Below are 18,189 nucleotides of genomic sequence, written 5' to 3' on the forward strand. Positions count from 1 at the left end.
TAGAAAGAAATTAGCTGGACAACTAAAAATATATATATAGAAAAAATTAGCCGGGCATGGTGGCGCATGCCTGTAGTCCCAGCTACTCAGGAGGCTAAGGCAGGAGGATTGCTTGAGCCCAGAAGTTTGAGGTTGCTGTGAGCTAGGCTGAAGCCACGGCACTCTAGCCCGAGCAACAGAGCCAGACTCTGTCTCAAAAAAAAAAAAAAAACCAAAAAACAAAACTTCTATCATTTCGAGCAAAAGTGGAAGTGTGCGTAGAAATGAAAGATGTCATTTCATTTCCATTGGTGGGAAAGACAGGCATTTACCTGTCATGCCCAGTTCCTTTGTTTTCTCTCTCCTCCTCCCTCGTCTTTAATGTACCCGTTACCTTTTCTGATCATCTCCTAATATATCGCTATAGGGAAAGAAAAGAAGACACAGATAGGACAAAGACCTAGATCTTATCACTTCAGTAGGTTCTGAATAATCAGAATGGTAGAAGGCTATGGTTTCTAAAAATACAAATAATAGATTTAAGAGTTCCTTTGCATTTATAAAGCATTTTAATTTTTTGAGAGCTCTTTCACATATATCATACATATGTAACTTTATTTAGACTTCACCTTACAATGAGCTGCCATATTCCTGCTTCTGAGGTACTGAACAGTTCTCAACTGGGGGTGATTTTGCTCCCTGAGGGACCTTTGGCAATGTTTTTAGCTGTCACAACTGGGGCGAGGGGTGCTACTGGCAGAGGCCAGGGATGCTGCTGAACATCCCACAACGCACAGGACAGCCCATACGACAAAGAATCATCCGGCTCCAAATGTCAATCATGCTGAGGTTGAAAAATCCTGCACTAAAAGAATGAAGGAAGGAGAAAAAAGATAGGGTCGACTCTTCTTAGGAGTCTTTTTTTAAGCCCAATTCCTTGAGCTACAGATGGCTAAATCATATTACTGGTGTCTTGGTTCAGTGAGGGTGGTCACAACATGGCAAAGCCTGGTTTGTCTGGAAAGGGTTCAGCGAGTTGAATGATTCTTGTCAATGCGCTTGCTTTAGAAATGCTTTCTTCCAAGAAAAGCACAAGGGGGCGCAAGAACCCCACATCACTGCAGTGTCCTCAGCCTCCTTGCCACTCTGCTGCCCAGTCAGAGAAGAGAAACACTAAGCAGGTGTGAGGTTAACCCTTTTGTCCTGCAGAATACTGTCATCTATGAGGGCAAAAGCCAGGTCAGTTTACCTGGCCTGCACAACGACTGGCATAATATCACGTTGTCACTTGTGCTTAATAATTATTTTCAGAGCCAAATGAAGAGCCCCCTCTTATTTTTCTTCTCATTAGTGTTCAGTGGCTGAAATGAGGCTTTTACAATCTAAACGGCAAGATCGTTCCCATTTAAAAGCTGAGTACGACTCAACTCTACTAAGGGGAGAGACTTTTACCACTTTGGTGTAAACCAAACTAACAGGCCAATGGAAACACAGCTCTAATATGCAGATGGCAAGAAATACAGATTTTGAGTTGAGCCCATCTCTGCTCTCACCCACACATCTGGACTCGGTGCATGCGCAGGGAGTGCCAAGTCGAATGCCCTGGAAGGACGGCCTGGGAGGGCAGCGTGGCAGATCAAAACCTGCCCTGGAAGTTTAAAAGGGAAGGGAATGTGTACAGAAACTATCTTCCAAGCATTTTAAAGTCTTACAGCTAAAGCTAGGATCACTGCTGGGATCTTTTACCTATAATTATAAAGGTGCCTCCAGGGATGTTTTTAGTGGTACAAAATGTTCAGAGACATTCGGGGAGAAAAGTCTTAGGTCAGTGGTTTTGAACCTTTCATTAATTTTTCCCCCATGGACTAATGTTTTGAAAGATTTTGTCTATCAAATTGCATGTTAAAAATAATTTGTTCCATATGTGTGACTGCTGATCCAGATTTTATCCAAAGATCAGTAATTTTAAGAAGGTTCACATTATGAAATACAAAAATCATTGTTGCAGTTGTAATGCTAGTAAGCAACACAGTTAAGTAACCGTACAGACACTTGAACTCTGCTTTCTGCTACTGCTCACTCATTCTCGCCGTCTCTCTGTATGTATTCAGGACACAGCTAAGTGACACATGGCTTCAGAACAGCATTTCATTACCAACCAAGTTTTCTGAAGTTCTGTGTCATCAGCAACCAGAGCTTCTGAACAGCTAAACTGTTTTAGTTTTACTACACGGAGTTACTATAATTCTAATCAAATGCCAAAAGCCTCAAACCCTTCCAAACTGTGAATATTCTATTAAGAAATTTTGAGAAATGTATAAAATACAGTTAAAGACTTTAATGGACTTCAGGAACATAAGAAACACTGTTTAGGACCCACGGTCTTAAGGGATTTTATAGAAAATTTTCTTTTTTTTCCAGGATATTGTATATTTGGGTATACAAATAAATAACCCATTCAGAATCCTTCTTAAATAGTTTAGAAGTATCCAATATGCCTCAATTAGAATTTTTTAAAAAGTCAAACTTGCTCTTGAGAGTTTAGAAATCCACAGAAACTTACGATTGGAAAGAAACTTGGGCATCATCTAGTCTAATTCCCTTACTTTTCACATGAAAATATAACTTTTTTGGACTTTAAATGACTTTCAGTCATTTGAACAGCCATAAAGCCCGGTATTTCCAATTTCCAATTCAGAGCTCATTCCACCACACCCCAGTGCTTTCTGGTGATCCACACGGTATTTTAGAACATATAATAATGAAGGAAAAATAAATAAATATAAGTATATAAATAATTATGTATTATCTAAACCTTTGATTTCAAGTTTGTTTGATTACTACCCAAAGTAAGAAATATGTTCTAATTTGTAATCCAGTATCTACTCGAACACAACTAAACAAGTTTTACACGACAAAACTTATCCTTGTAACATATTGCAATACACTTCCACTGAATTGATTTCGTGACCCAATAGTGAGTCTCAGCTCAAAGTTCGAAAAACAAAGACCATACGTGTTTCCCTCTGGCTGTGTTGATTATATACTCTCGTACTTCTCTAGTTTTTTCACCTCGGTTAATATTGCCACATTTACAACCCCCCGATGAGGTTGTAAACTCAATAGCATGTTAGGTAGTAGATGCTCCATAAAGACTTGCTAACGTACATTTATGCATCACCGCTTTATACTGCTGAATGACATCACCTTATTTCTGTTTATGGATTGCAGTGGCAGAAAAGAAAAAGGAAGAAAAGAAAAAAGCAAAGAATCTTGACAAAACTTCCATTCTTCCCCTAATTCTCATCACCAAGCCCTTTCCTTCTGACATGGAGAAGGCATCTATTTGGGGGTGAGGAAGCAGTGGTTGTTCTGATTACAATGGAACAAAGTGCTGTTTCTTTTTTTCTTACGTCTGGGGGGTTAAGATCTAAGTGAGAAGATGTCACACTCCTAGGTGCTACAAGAAAGGTTTTTGAGTAGAAATCTATAATGAATATCAATCAGGAATTTCTGAAGATTCCTCACAGAAGCAAGTGTGCGAGAATCATCTTGACCGTTAGAAGCGACGAATACTCTCCACCTGTCAGTTTCTTTTGAAATCTGTGCATATTCGCTTTCCTTTTGTCACGTGCCCTGGTGACGTCACCAAAACAGTGGGAAGGAAAATGATGTTAAACTTACCCCTATGAATTCCATTACTTGCTAAGAATTATTCTATTCATTCCACAAACACTTACTGAGTGCCAACCATAGACCTTGAGCGATACTGTGATGGTGGGCAAGCCAGACTGGTCTGCCTTTCTAGAGTAGAATGTATAACAGAGGTTTTTGTATTCTTTTTTTTCACATTCATTCATTCTTTTCTCACCATTTCTTACACTGAAAATGATAGACTTGTATAGATTCTGGCTTATTCTTACCCAGAAGGGTATTGATAGAATTCAGAGTAGGGACTATCAGCACAATTCAATGACACTTCAGTAAATTCTCTGAGGTGGAAAGGACTGTACAGGGACTCACACACCTTGAAGTATAAGGTTCCCTTCTCTTTGACAATGGCAGCCTGCTCCAATTTTTCTTTGGTATCCATCTCCCAGGATTCTTTGGCCTGTGTGTAAATTTGTGACAAGTTAGATGAACAGAGAAGGAAAAGCATCAGTTGACGCCCATTAGAACAAAGCAACAGCTACTTCTAGAGTATAGTCAAAACTAAAAACACTTTGGCTGTTGAAATTGTGTGCCACGGCCAGTTTACTCCTAGGCTAATGCTCTTTATGCTGTTTTAAGAACTCACTTTCCATGATGACCAAGCTGCAGCTTGACCCATGTTGTTCAAGAGGGAGGAGGACACAAAAAACACAGAAAGGGACATAAACTGTTGAGCACTGTTAAAAAGTGCATCTTCAGAATTATAAGGTGAAGCCATGCAAAACTAGGGCCCCTCATTTCCCTCTTGCAAATCTCTCCACTAAGTTGTTTCTCTCTAGCCTCAGTTTTTCACCTCTAAAATGGGAACATTACTGTAGTTAAGTCACAGCTGTATATTCACACAGAATTTTCAAATTTCAGGTCAAGTGGTTCTCTTGCTACTCTCAAACAACCAGATACACTAAAGCCTCTAAATTACATCAACTTGCAGATATATACTTGGGGAATTTCAAGTAAAACATAATTGGGAGGGTAAAGCTCATGCAAGGATCACTTCAAAGCCACAAATAAATGACTGCAGTATCATCTGCTAGTTTGTATAATAGTATGTGTACTATTAGTCTTCACCATTATAGATACAAATCTAGAAATAACTGCACTGCTGTATGCATAGCTGGATTTAGAAGGATTATAAAGAACCAAGAGAACCTGGGGTCCTTTAGGGAAAGTGACAATGGGTGTGGTCAGTGCTATTTACTGCATATGAATTATTAAGCGGGTAACTATAAAATTGTCTCTTTTCAAGAGACAACTTGTGTGTGTTCCTGGTGTAATAGTCCTCCCCCCCCCTCGCTTTTTTTTTAAGTGAATAATGAGAGGGTTTTTCAGGCAACCCATGTTGCTTCCTAATGTAGCAACAATTATTTAGCAACAATGTAGCTCTATTATTTAAAAACCTAGTTACGGTTTGATCCTGGGTTTTGGCACCACCCCCTTCCCCGATCTAGTTCACAAGGGCCCTTTGTAATTTTTATATGCCTTCAGTCTTTATGGAGTATAAATATATTCTTAATACTACAGGGCAGAGAATTTAATCACGTTGCCTCCAACAACATCACACGCCTTTACGTAGTTTCAAATATACCCAGCAGCACTGCATGAATATACTCCTGGAGGGAAGACAGAGCACAGGCAAGTTGTGGCACACGACGGTGAGAATGTTCCTAAATAGGCAGTGTCCACTGGGCCAGGGGTGGGAAAGGGAAAGGGGTTACTTTATAAAAATGGAAATAGAGCGGGCGTGGTATCTTACGCTTGTAATCCTAGCTCTTTGTGAGGCCGAGGCCAGGAGTTTGAGACCAGCCTGGGCAACATGGTGAGACCGTGTCTGTACAAAAAATAAAAAAATTAACCAGGCATAGTGGTACATCCCTGTAGTCCCAGCGACTTGAAAGGCTTAGGCAGAAGGATCACATGAGCCCCAGAGTTCAAGGCTGCAGTGAGCTATGATCACACCACTGTGCTCCAGCCTGGGCAACAGAATGAGACCCTGTCTCCAGCCAAAAAAAAAAAAAAAAAAGGAAAGTCAAAGATCTAAACAACCATATGCTAAAGATTATTTTCTCTCTCTTTAACAATAAAAACACAAAATGCTATGAAGAGAGCATTAAAGAATCAGTGCTGAGCCAGCAGGCCTTCAGAAAAGGTTACCTGATGACAAGTGACAGTCACAACCAGAGCATTTGTTTGCTTTGGGGAACATGAAGTGGGAGGGGTATGACTAGGAACATTACCACTGGGGAAAGTTCCAAAGCAGTCCTTCCCTCGCTTTCTCAGCCCAAAGGCACAGGACCACAGGACAGAGATGTCCTTTCTAAGTCTAACAAAATACATACGGTCACATTTCTAGTCGAAAGCGTACTACACAGAACACGGAGAAGTGTAGGAGCACTGTGTGGAATAAAAAAAGGAATACAAAATGCAGTCCTTGAGGAGTTCCAGGAAGCGCGGGTCTTTGGGAGCGCAGGGGCGCAGCTGAAGACAACAGCACACCTAGCTCGGGCACATGCTGTGTGTCTGTCCAGTGCCACTGCCGCTGGAGCCTCCAGAGGCGAGCGTGCGATGGGGACACGTCCGGGGAGGCATGCCATCTCTGGAACCCGAGGCAGCTGACAAATTCTCTCTTCTCCACTTGGACAGGTATGAAAAGAAAAGGCCTAGGGTTGGCAGGTTTCTTTCTTGTATCACTGGGTCACAGCCTGGTGGTCCCCACGTCCTTGCAATTGGGGAAATAACTTGCAGCCACAGTGCAGGCTTCTTCGTGACTCCTGGGAAGGGTACAGCACGTTCAGCACTGGAAAGCTGCACCCCACTCCCCCAAGGAGCTGCTTGGCAGAATGTGAACCTTTTTGTCGTCAACCCAGGAAAAAAAAAGTACAAAAAGAACAAGTCTAGGAACAAATAAGGGAACAAGTCTTGGATTCTACCCAAAAAAGTTAAAAAAAAAAGAAAAAAAGGCTGACACATAGGAACAAAATAAGAACACTGAGCTCCTCAGCTGTACATCAGCTGTGCTGTGTCCGCTGTCCCACACTTCAGTAGTAGTGTTGGAGACTGGAGGCACACTTGGTAATGAAAAGCACAACATACATAAACCACGTCTACCTACACCATCTACTGATACAAAATGCTGATTCACAGGAAGTGGATGGAGAAGAATTCTACCATGATTTTAGAGAAGTTGTTATTTTCTCACCTTTTCGAAGCTCTTTAGTGTAACTTCATATATAAGCTCAGCATTAGGTTCAATGCCAAACTTAGGCTTCCCTGCCTCTCCAAAACCGTATCTGAAATGGAGAGTAAAAAATAAAACTTTAAAAGAATTGGAGTATTTTCAGGCACTTCCTTCAGTATTTTGAGGCATCATATTAGCATAACACCAGCATTTGCAAGCCACATATATCAGATCCCTGAAGACAAACCAGATGCTGATCAGGAGATACAGTGCCAAATACCACTATTGTGGTTTTCTTAGAAACCAGTCTAGAGTTCGTTTTCTTTTCTCCTTCACAGTCACGTGTAATGCGACACCTGTACTCCTTGGGACAGCTTGCTTAATGTGATTTTAAACGCCACTGCCGTTTTCTCTAACTTTATATTTAGTTCTTTTTACAAAATAGCCATTATTTAGCTTTGAGGAATTTCCACCTAAGCTTTATCAGCAGGAAGGACAGAGAAGACACAGCCACCGCGATTGTTACAGTGGTGTTCGTTAGAGGTATGTTTTAATAAGCTTTTAACCTTAAAAGTGCTGTCACCTTCCGGTCAGATAAATGTGGCAGGAGGTGGGTGGGGAAGGGGAGGGGAGGGGCTGGGAGTAAGGCTTACACAACAGGAAAGAAATAAGTTTTCACAGTATTTCTCTGAGATTTTAAAAAAGCACACTGGGAAACACAAATAATATACAACAGATATATAATCAAAAATAGCAGCCCTAGCAAGCTCTAACACTGTCACGAGAAATACTCTCATGGCTCTGTAACTACCATATTATAAAATGCTACAACTTTAGCCAAAACTTACAAATAAAATATCTGGGGATATATAAATTTGTTTTTCGGGGTCATTTAAGATCTCTAACAAATTAAATGTATGCAGGAAGCATATATTTACTAGAATGGAAGCTCTAGTGGAGCTCTGTCTCCAGTTTCTCTGAGCAAAGGGGCGAGAGTATGAATACTCATACCTTGTTGCTTGTACCACTTTCTTTATCCCTTGTCTGAATTTTCCAGGAAAAACAAATGCTTACTCACTTACCTCCACTGTTACACAAGAAAATGGAAGCTGGAGCCAGAGAGAGCCAGAGACATACAATGAAAGCTGGTAGGAATGAGGTGTGGTGGTTTTAATAGCAGGGCAAAGGGTATCTTCAGCAAAGAAATAAAAAAGGACATAATTACCAGTGGCCGATTTTAGGAAGTGGTGCCTAGTTTTCTACTTTGAGCTCAAAGATCTATATATCTCCTATTTTGTTTCTGCTATCTGGTAAATAAAGACTATTCCGTAACTGCTAGAAACTAGACAGGTAGTGAGCCCTTACTAAACGCGTGTTTGAGAGCATGTTATTTTGGAGTCCTGTGCTAAGCAGGTACGGATGCAACAGATGATCTAGCAACTTGCCTTGGACCAGTGGCTCTCAAGCAGGGTGATTTTAGCCCCTCCTCCCCCTAGGGAATGTCTAGAGACATTTCAGGTTGTCACAATTAAGGGAGTGCTACTGGTATCTAGTGGGTAGAGGCCAGGAACACTGCTGAATACCCTACAATGCACGGGACAGCCTCCCACAACCAAGAATTATCCAGCCCAAAATGTCAACAGTGCTGAGGATGAGAAAACCTGCCTTAGAGGAACTCACAAATAGGGCCCATGGCTGGGGGTGGGGAGTGTAGGGGTTGGGTCAAGGGAGGCACCAAAGTGCCCTGACTATTACGGATGGGATTAAAGAAGACCAACAAAGGATACTATTTCTGCCATCCCTCCTGGGTTAAAATGAAGCAATTCTGTCAAGATGCATGTGGAGCACATCATCCTGGAGAGGTGTCAGCTCACACCAACTGTCCTGAGTTCCATGTCATGCAGAAAGCCGTCTGACTTATGCCAGATCGGCCTGGGCAAAGAAGGAACCAGGGCACAAAATTCATCTAACTGAAATATAAAATACCACAAATGGAATTCCAGGACTGAACCAAAAGACAAGCTGGGCTACAGTAACAGAATGAATTTGGTATTAATGTCCTTGAATGAACAGTTGCCTCCAGAGGTTAGAGATACAGATAGTGACTATCAAAGACCATCGAAGGCTTTATGTGCATACAAGAAGCATTTGTACTACAGGTTCTTACCGCTCCCTTTTTATAGATGAAGAAATTGAGGCTCTGAAAGAAGTGCTTCTTGAGAAGTCACATAAAGAGGCAGTGGCAGAGCCAGGCTTTAAGTTCATACCCTGCGTGTCCCCAGAAAATTGTTTAGTTTTTTGACCCACACTGCCTCCTAATTAGACACTATCGCTCCTGGCAGCCTGTGTTTTTGTTTGGGGTTGGTGCAGGACAGAAATATAAGGAAAGGAAGCAGAAGAAAAACATTAAAACTATCCACACTTTGAGGGGCCAGCTAGTGCCTCTCTCAGGAAAGTAGCAACTTGGAGTAAAACTGGGCGTGCCTGAGGTCTTTGGAGAACAGTGGATGCTCATTTCCTCTGCCTTTCCTTGGCTGCCTACAGGTATACCGCGAGTCCCTTCGGGACAGACTTTGTCCTCTTATTCATATGCTGAAGTTGTCTTTCTTGACACAGGCCAGCGGCATTGACGTGCAGCAGGTTTCTTCAGTCATCAACTGTGACCTTCCTACCAACAGAGAACACTATATTCACAGAATTGGTCGTGGTGGACGGTTTGGCCGGAAGGGTGTGGCTATTACTATGTTGACAAAAGAAGACAAGAGGACTCTTCGAGACAGAGACCTTCTACAACACCTTCATTGAGGAGACGCCCCTCAATGTTGCTGACCTCATCTGAGCGGGGCTGTCCTGTTACCTAGCCCTAGCCAGGGTTCAATCTTGGGGGGCTGAGGAGCAGCAAGAGGGGGAGGGAAGGGAGCCAAGGGACGGACATCTTATCATTTTTTTCTTTTTTTTTTTCCTTTGAATAAATGTCACTCTTTCAGGCAAAAGAAGGATCCATGAAAAAAAAAAAAACTATCCACACTTTACCTAAAATAAAAAAGATTAATCAGCCACTGTATTTAAAACAACAATATAAAGGGAAGATACTGCCCCAATGAGAAGAGAGAAAAATGGTTTTTTTGGAAGTATTTTATGAATTTCTTATTACGAAAATATTCTGCCAAGGAATCTATCAGACAAGGTATGCTTGGAAATTTGTTGGAGAATGAAATACAGATGACACTAAGAGCACATATTTCCAACAGTTATATTTACAACAGTCATATTATAGCAACACTCAGATGCAATGTTTTATGGAAGTGGGAATCTAAATAAAACAAGAAAATTCACTGCATGCACTACAAACATACTTGGTGTGTAGGAATTTTCTACATACATGTACAGTATTACATAATGCACATAAAGTCTCATGTTGCAGAGGTTGTACTTTACATAATTCCTCAACATACCAACAGCCTGAGCAGAAAATAACATGTTCCTTTCTAACTCTGCTAAATTATTTCCATAAAACATGAAAAACTTCTATATCTAGAAATTTATGAAAACTTGCTAATTACTTTTATGCCTGAAAAAATCTGAAAAATCTACCATATGTTAATATGGGATTTTCTTTTCTTGTGCTCTGAGGGTAAAATGGAAGAGAAAGACATCACAATAGACATCACAATAGCAATAATGGTTAATATCCCGAGGGATCATGTGTGCCACACTTTGCTAAGTGCTTCACGTGCATTATTTCATTTAGTCCTTCACAACTTGACGAGGTAGATAGTTATTCCTGTTTACAGAAGGGGAAACCGAGGCTTAGAAGAGTTAGGTGACTGGCCCAAGTGCACACCACTGGTGAAAGCAGGGCGGAGTTTAACCACTAATGATACAACAAACAGTTTAAACCTGCAAGGAACTATCCATGTTAAAAAATATAAAGAAAATTTCGGTTTCTCTTTGCCATTAAACTTGAGACATCTGCCGCCACAATTGCCTTCAGCTAGGTTAAAATGTAATAAACCGAATCATAAAATACTATATGCTCACAATACATAAAGAACTTATCCTTAAGGAGCTTAAATCCGAAAACATACATTAGACATAACCCCTCCCCCATGAGTTTAGAACTACTGCAATTTTGGAATGCTGATTAAAAGTAATTAGAGATTCTATGGATATGGAGGAGATAGCCTTCTCCATGCTCTACTTGATTAAAAAAAGGTCCTTCTAGAAACAGAGAATTAGCTTCACCTGAGAATGAACTGCAACTATAGAGTCAATGTAAAGAAACACACGGAAGTGGGACTACGGCAGTGGAAAAGGAATAGGGTAGAGAAAAAGACGACATATGAAAGGTGCTTCAGTGGAGGCTTTCAAGAGCTCAATGCACAGCATTTCGGAAGCATTCTCAAGTGGCAATGGCATGGCTGACACATCACCTCAAAAAAATGATTATGGATCAGGTGTCAGGGCACAGGTGAATTTGCCACTGGATTACTACAGAAGCTACACAAAGGCAAAAGACTGTAGGCGCAATACTACCTGTAGGCAAATGCAGTTCATCAAGATTCTTAATAACTCAAAATTCTACCATATGAAAGCCACAGAGCCAGAGGGAAGGATACGTTAGCTAAGCAGATGGACTTTCATGCAAACAGAATCAAAATACCCTGGTTTCTCTCTGGAGTCCATTTCTCAAGCTAGAAGGGTTAGAGAAATGGTATAATTTTAGATCTAACAATAACACCAGACATGTTTTCACAAGAGAGACTGTCAGTATCTGATAGTTCTAGGCCTGGAAGTGCTAATGGATATCCTTATAATGGGAAAAACTTAGGCAAAAAATGAGTCATCTCTGTTGTCTTCAGATCCAGGAAGAACATCCTTTTTTTAAGGCACTCTGTAAGAACAGGTGGCACAAGCTCAAGTGGTGGTAAATCATCCAAATGCTTTTTGCGTCCCACCCTCCCGTGTTTTACTGTTTCCTGCCTAATTTAAAGAAAAGGGAAGAGGGGGCAGGAGAACATGTGAGAAGGGTCAGTAGCTGCCTGTCTTGGCATGACGGCAGAGGAAACAAATAATCCCAAAAAGCAAAACTGGCCTATCCTTGACACACATCAATCAAGTAAAAATGCTCACAAACCTCCAAATTTACTTGATGATGAACTATAGCCTGATTTAATTGTTTCCACTGTCGTATTCACTGAAAATGTCAAAACGCTGAATGAAAAACGAGCATATCCCTGTTCCTTAGGAAGCTTCACCGTGCTCTGAACTGGTATGCTGCTTACCGTGGTCCAAGATATAAAATACATTGTTCTTCCCGCTGCATTTTCTCCAGGGCTTTGTCAATTCCAATCGGAATGTCGTGGTCTTCTCCTTCACCAACAGTGAATACCACGTTTCTGCAATCAAACATCCTTTCACCACAGTGGCCTTCCAGGTGGACTGAGGGTGAGGAGACAGGACAGTCAGCAAAGATGCTCCTTAGGACTCGCTAATTCAGTGAAGCGATGAGTGAGTGGCCAACAACGTGGCAAATGCCATTTCCCCTTTCTCATTTCATCAAGAGACACACGTGGAAGGTGGTGCTGAAACTTAGTACCCCCAGCCTGAAAGTTTAGGAGCAACGATATTTTCTTTCTGTTTTTTTTTTTGAGACAGAGTCTCACTCTTTTTGCCCGGGCTAGAGTGAGTGCCGTGGCGTCAGCCTAGCTCACAGCAACCTCAAACTCCTGGGCTCAAGCGATCCTACTGCCTCAGCCTCCCAAGCAGCTGGGACTACAGGCATGCACCACCACGCCCAGCTAATTTTTTCTATATATTTTTAGTTGTCCAAATTTTCTTTCTGTTTTAAGCTAAACTTATGAGCACTGATAACTGTATCAGTAAGAAAGCCTAGTGGGTAACAGAACAAACCGGAAACATAGGTTTAATTTAACCTTGCTATAAGACAGAGGTTTCCTCACCTATAACAAACACAAGGTCAAGAAATACTTGATTATTTACTAATAATTATTAAAATGCCACAAATTTAATATTAAGTATATAATGGCTTAAATATGTATAACTGCATCTTGGCTTTGGATGCTTAGGCAAGTAAAAACAACCATGGCTATTTCCTCAATGACATACATACAAAGGTTAACTGAATACAGAAGCTCTTTAAGAGTCCTAATCTCATTCACAAATATATTTGAATAAGAATGGAAAATCCAAAGGCAACATCAATAACTAATTCAGTTATATCCCTTGGAATTAATACAAATAATAAATGTAAAGTGTGAAAGAATCAATAGTCTACTATAACTTCACAAATCAAATTCTACATACAGATATACTTTTTTTCTTGATCAGTTACTCTTTTTTCTACAAAAAACAATTATCTGAAACTTTACAACTACTTTTAATATTAAGGATATTTATTCCTTTCTGCTTAGGTCTTTGACTCAATAAGGAGATGGATAGGCCAGGTGCAGTAGCTCAGGCCTGTAATCCTAGCACTCTGGGAGGCCAAGGCGGAAGAATCCCCTGAGGTCAGGAGTTTGAGACCAGCCTGAGCAAGAGAGAGATGGGGTCTCCACTAAAAATAGAAAAAATTAGCTGGGCATGGTGGCACATGCCTGTAGTCCCAGCTACTTGGGAGGCTGAGGCAGGAGGATCACTTGAGCCCAGGAGTTTGAGGTTGCTATGAGCGAGGCTGATGCCATGGCACTCTACCCAGGGCGACAGAGTGAGATTCTGTCTCAAAAAAAAACAAAGAAAGAAAAATAGATGACTTGTGTGATAGCGTAACAGTCACCAAGCAATATAATAATTTGTCTTTCAAAAGAAAATTCTTTATTTCTATTTCTGTTATATAATGGCCTATACTCAAATCTATTTCATAAAATGCTTCTTTTCTTAGACTGGTTGCTTTAGAGAGGCTAAAAACCACTTGTTATGTTATACTTATTCCACATTCAATAAGACAATTATTATTTTCCAAATAAAAGTTTGATTTCAACTTACTCTACTTTGAACTACATGATCTTTGAAGGTCCTTAGAAGCTCTAAAATTCTGTGATTCTATGACTCAGTAATATAACTCTCAGCATAGCCGAGAAACCAGCTTCAAAGCTAATTCCTGTAGCTAATCATTTGATCGGATTACCTCTAGCCTGGGCCTGAGAAATGAGAGAAACTGAAGAGTGAGCAGCAGTGGTGTAGACACTACGGCCAAAATGTCACCTGGACATTTATGCTCTACAGCTCTCTACTCACTTCTAGCTCACTAGGATTAACACCACCCTGATTTGTTCCTGTCACAGACACAGAATGAAGTTTAGGAAGCTTGGGCCAAACTAGAGAGGGCCTTGACTCCCGAGTCAGCTCCTCCAGACAACAGCTAGAGCTGGAATGGGTGGAGCTGGCATACGGCATTTTGTTTTATGTCTCACAACCATAAATGCAGATGATTCTCTGTTATACCCACTTTTGGAATACTCTAGCTAAAATAAAAATTAACTTGTAGCATATTAAAAGTTCTTGTGAATTGGAAAATATTTTTAAAATAAATTCAACTTTATTATTTTCAAATACAGTCATGCATCACTTAAGGATGGGTACAGGTTCTGAGAAATGCGTCGTTAGGCGATTTCATCATTGTACGAACATCATAGAGTGCACTTATACAAACTTAGATGGTATAGCCCACTGTTCCTGGGCTACAAACCTGTATAGCAGGTTACTGTACTGAACACTGCAGGCGACTGTAATACAATGGTAAGCATTTGTATATCTAAACATAGAAATGGTACAGTAAAAATGTGGTATTATAATCTTATGGGACCACTGTCATATATGGTGGTCTACCATTGACCCAAATGTTGTATGGTACATGACTATACATGCATACTAGAGAGGTTCCTTAGGAAGTCCAAAGCTTAAGATATTTTTACTAGAGTAAAAATGTTTCTCAAGGTGTTAAGAGTTCGTAAAAGTTTGCATTTCCAAGTATTTTTAAATCTGCCCAAAGAAATTAAGGCTAATGGATGAGACTTGTGACAAGAAAGATTTGCTAAGCAAAGTGAACTTTAGTTCATATATTGTGGAATGTCTTAAGTATTAAGATGTATTATCCTAATAGCTCACAACTTAGTAAACAGGTCTTTTTGTCTAAGGTTTATTGTTAGAAGTATCATCTTCCTCCCTAAAGGAAAGTACATTTGGTGGGGGAGGAAATTATCAGTACATTTCTTGTGGCTTTTGGTTGATCAAGTTTGAATGTGTTTTCAAAACAGGAAATCCAGAGCCTCTGCAAAGGATTCCTGCCTGTGTGTCAGTTTCCTAGGCTGGTTTTCAGCTTGATATAGGTACTTGATATTAAACTTACATAAATAATTTCAGAAGTTCTCTTTAGACGTGATAACCCATCATTAGGGGAAAAAAAAATTGGCTACTAATAAACATGTTGGGAAAGATAAATGAAGGAAGCTAGCAAAGAAAAAAAGGTCAAAACTATAACAAAGGCATAATTAAGAAAGCAAAACATTAATTGCAGCTAGTCTCAGAGAGACAATAATAGAACCAACGTTTGTGGCCATCCAATAGGAAGGTAAAATTTTCTATGGCTCTTATAAATACTTTTTAGTTTATATACGGACTCATCTGTTTTTCTGGAAAATCTAACTCCTCACGATTGAACCTGAACAAGGACTACCTCCAGTGCCAAAAAATCTCAAACTGCTACGCATATACACATATACACCTCAGTTTATATGTGTATTAAAAAAACACCACCTTGTAATATAGACAGTATCTGGAATGTCAGAGCAAAAGGAGGTTTCATAGCCTCAGGGTACATACAGTCCCTTGATTCTTTACATCTACAAGTAGTAAAGGATATTGCTGGGTTAACTGGTTCCTAAATTTGGGACACTGGTGTGACGAGTTCTACAAGATTGCTGACAAGAACTCGCACCACTGGGAGCCACAGAAAGATTGCCCACCGCCACAGCAGGCCCCCTGGGTGATAGCATGCAGACGTGCCTCGCCTCCACAGAGCCAGTCATTCCATTTTATTAATCATCTTAACAACTGCTACAAAACAAAACCATGGCGGCTCTGGCTGTGGAAGACCTATGGTTACTTTTGACCTGGCATCTCTTAGTGCAAATACTCACTTAATAAATATTTAATAATAACCATCATGACTCACTGGGAGCTCAGCCTCTAGGGCTCAGGAGGTCTGTTGCTAATCCCAACCAGCATGATTTATGGGAAGTAAATCATCTATGACGTGCCCAAAGAGAATAAAAGTACATACAGGATGCTTCTACTTAGGGCTTTTCTGGTAGAGAAAGAAACAAACAAGTTAAAAAGAGACAATATTTTTTCTTGTCTTAAAGTCTATGTAACTTAAAGTGGGGGAGGTCCTCCAAATCCCCCCCAAAGTCAAACCAAATCAAATTACCCAAGCTTAGCTGTGCAATCCGAGTGTAACCACATCAAGTGAGCTGCAAAACATCACTTAAACTGGAGCTCTGACTTATTGTTCTCTTACTGCCCTGGAGCAATTTTGTTTTGAAGAGCACAGAACACCCTGTTCTGAATGTGGCTGGCACATGAACTCGATGTGCTGACAGCAATTTGTACTCCGATTAAAATAGGGGGAAAAAGGAAAGAGAATGCACAGCAGTAACAAAAACTGGAATGCAAGAACCTCAAAACTGTAAAATCTGTATTTTAGGAAGCAAAACTGAGAAAGAGGCTCCATAACTTAAAAAAAAAGTGCTGTAAATGCTCCAGCCTAAAGACGTTAGCTCTGGTAAGTGTCTGTTTTTCCCTTTTCTAATTATAGTAGTTGGTGTCTGATAGCTTTGTACTCATTCTCAAAACAATTACTGGGTCATGGGGATCTGAATGGGAGTGTTGTAATGGCATTACTACTAGACAAGACTGGTCATTTGGCCAGGGAAAACCAGGTTGTGACAGGTTACTCCCACTAGGCAAGGGTTTTCTCTGTTGCCTAATTCATGCCAAATGAGTTTCTCTCTGCCTGTGTCTCCTGTCTAATAGAGCAGTGCATCCAAGAGAGAGTAGGACCTTAATAATCCCCTGAAAAGGCAGGCAGAGATGGACTTCTAAAAGCAGGAGAGGCATATTAATCGGCTGATTACAAGAGAAACAGTTCCCATCAGGCATGGTGGTCACACTTCCCCCAAACTGCTTATCTTCCTCCTCTGCACCATTTTGTACTATTTACAATGAACAAACACCACTCACTCTAAGATTGCTTTTGGAACCAAGGGACAGATGCTAACTGAAAGCAGGTACAGAATACAGTAACATTTACACAAATGATTTCTATTCCATAGTCCAAACAAGAAGCATCTACCCGGCAATAAATTCTTCACCCAGGAAGGGCATGGTAGTCCCCCAGATACTTGAGAGGCTGAGACAGGAGATGATGCCCTTTCCCCAGGAGTTAGAGTCTAGCCTGGGCAACATAGTGAGACCTCAACTCTAAAATTAAATTTAAAAAAATTCTCCACTAACTCAAACCCTTATCACTCTTTGCTTCACGCCAATAAAGCACTTGAGTTAGACCTGGATGCCAGTCCCATCCTACCACTTAACAACTGTGGCTTTGGGCAAGGTAATTTAAATGATCTGAAGCTCAGTTTCTTCATCCATAGAATAGGGACAATACTACTAGCTAACTCACAATTGCTGAGAGGATTAAATTAGGTACTGATGTAGAGCTTCTAACCCAGCCCCGACGTTCATTCGTTCATATGTTGGGGTGTCTACCGTGTGGAAACACTGTGTTAAGTGTGGAGTTCACAGAAATGAACTCGAGGAATGTTAGCTATGACTATCTTCCTGTAATTAGTGGTAAATTATACCAGATTAAACATGTTTTACAATTGTGTATAATAAAACATTAATGGCTCCACACAGAAAGCTGTCAAAGTATGAATTAAATTCCTAGCAGGCAAAGGCTACGTCTTTCACTTCTTTTGTGCCTCACAGTGCCCAGCACACAGTTCAGGGCCAGAAAGTAAATATTTGTTTAATGACTAATCTGAAAATAGGGCATTAAGAACAGGGTGGTAATTTTCACTAATTTATGGGAATTTTCCTGTTTGAATCTATTAGTACTCCTAATTAAATTCCAGGAGGCTTTTCAAATTCTATACTGATATGAAGCTTTTGTTTTTTAATACTATTCTAAAATAAATGATCAGGCCGGGCGTGGTGGCTCACGCCTGTGATCATAGCACTCTGGGAGGCCAAGGTGGGCGGATCGTTTGAGCTCAAGAGTTCGAGACCAGCCTGAGCAAGAG

The 18,189-nt window shown here is 40.5% G+C and overlaps 1 protein-coding gene across 2 annotated transcripts in view; it reads right to left on the minus strand.

Annotated features, from left to right (window-relative positions):
• Positions 1–18,189, minus strand: part of FKBP5 (FK506 binding protein 5) — a 133,879-nt gene that overhangs the window by 12,770 nt on the left and 102,920 nt on the right. For both annotated transcript variants that reach the window (XM_012646628.1, XM_012646629.1), the window contains 3 exons: positions 12,151–12,307; positions 6,887–6,977; positions 4,007–4,090 (listed from right to left, as the gene is read on the minus strand). In XM_012646628.1, coding sequence (XP_012502082.1) covers positions 4,007–4,090; positions 6,887–6,977; positions 12,151–12,307 — 332 coding nt within the window. The remainder of the gene's footprint in view (positions 1–4,006; positions 4,091–6,886; positions 6,978–12,150; positions 12,308–18,189) is intronic.

Source organism: Propithecus coquereli, unplaced genomic scaffold, assembly GCF_000956105.1.
Source record: "Propithecus coquereli isolate 6110/MARCELLA unplaced genomic scaffold, Pcoq_1.0 Scaffold248, whole genome shotgun sequence".
NCBI lineage: Eukaryota > Metazoa > Chordata > Mammalia > Primates > Indriidae > Propithecus > Propithecus coquereli.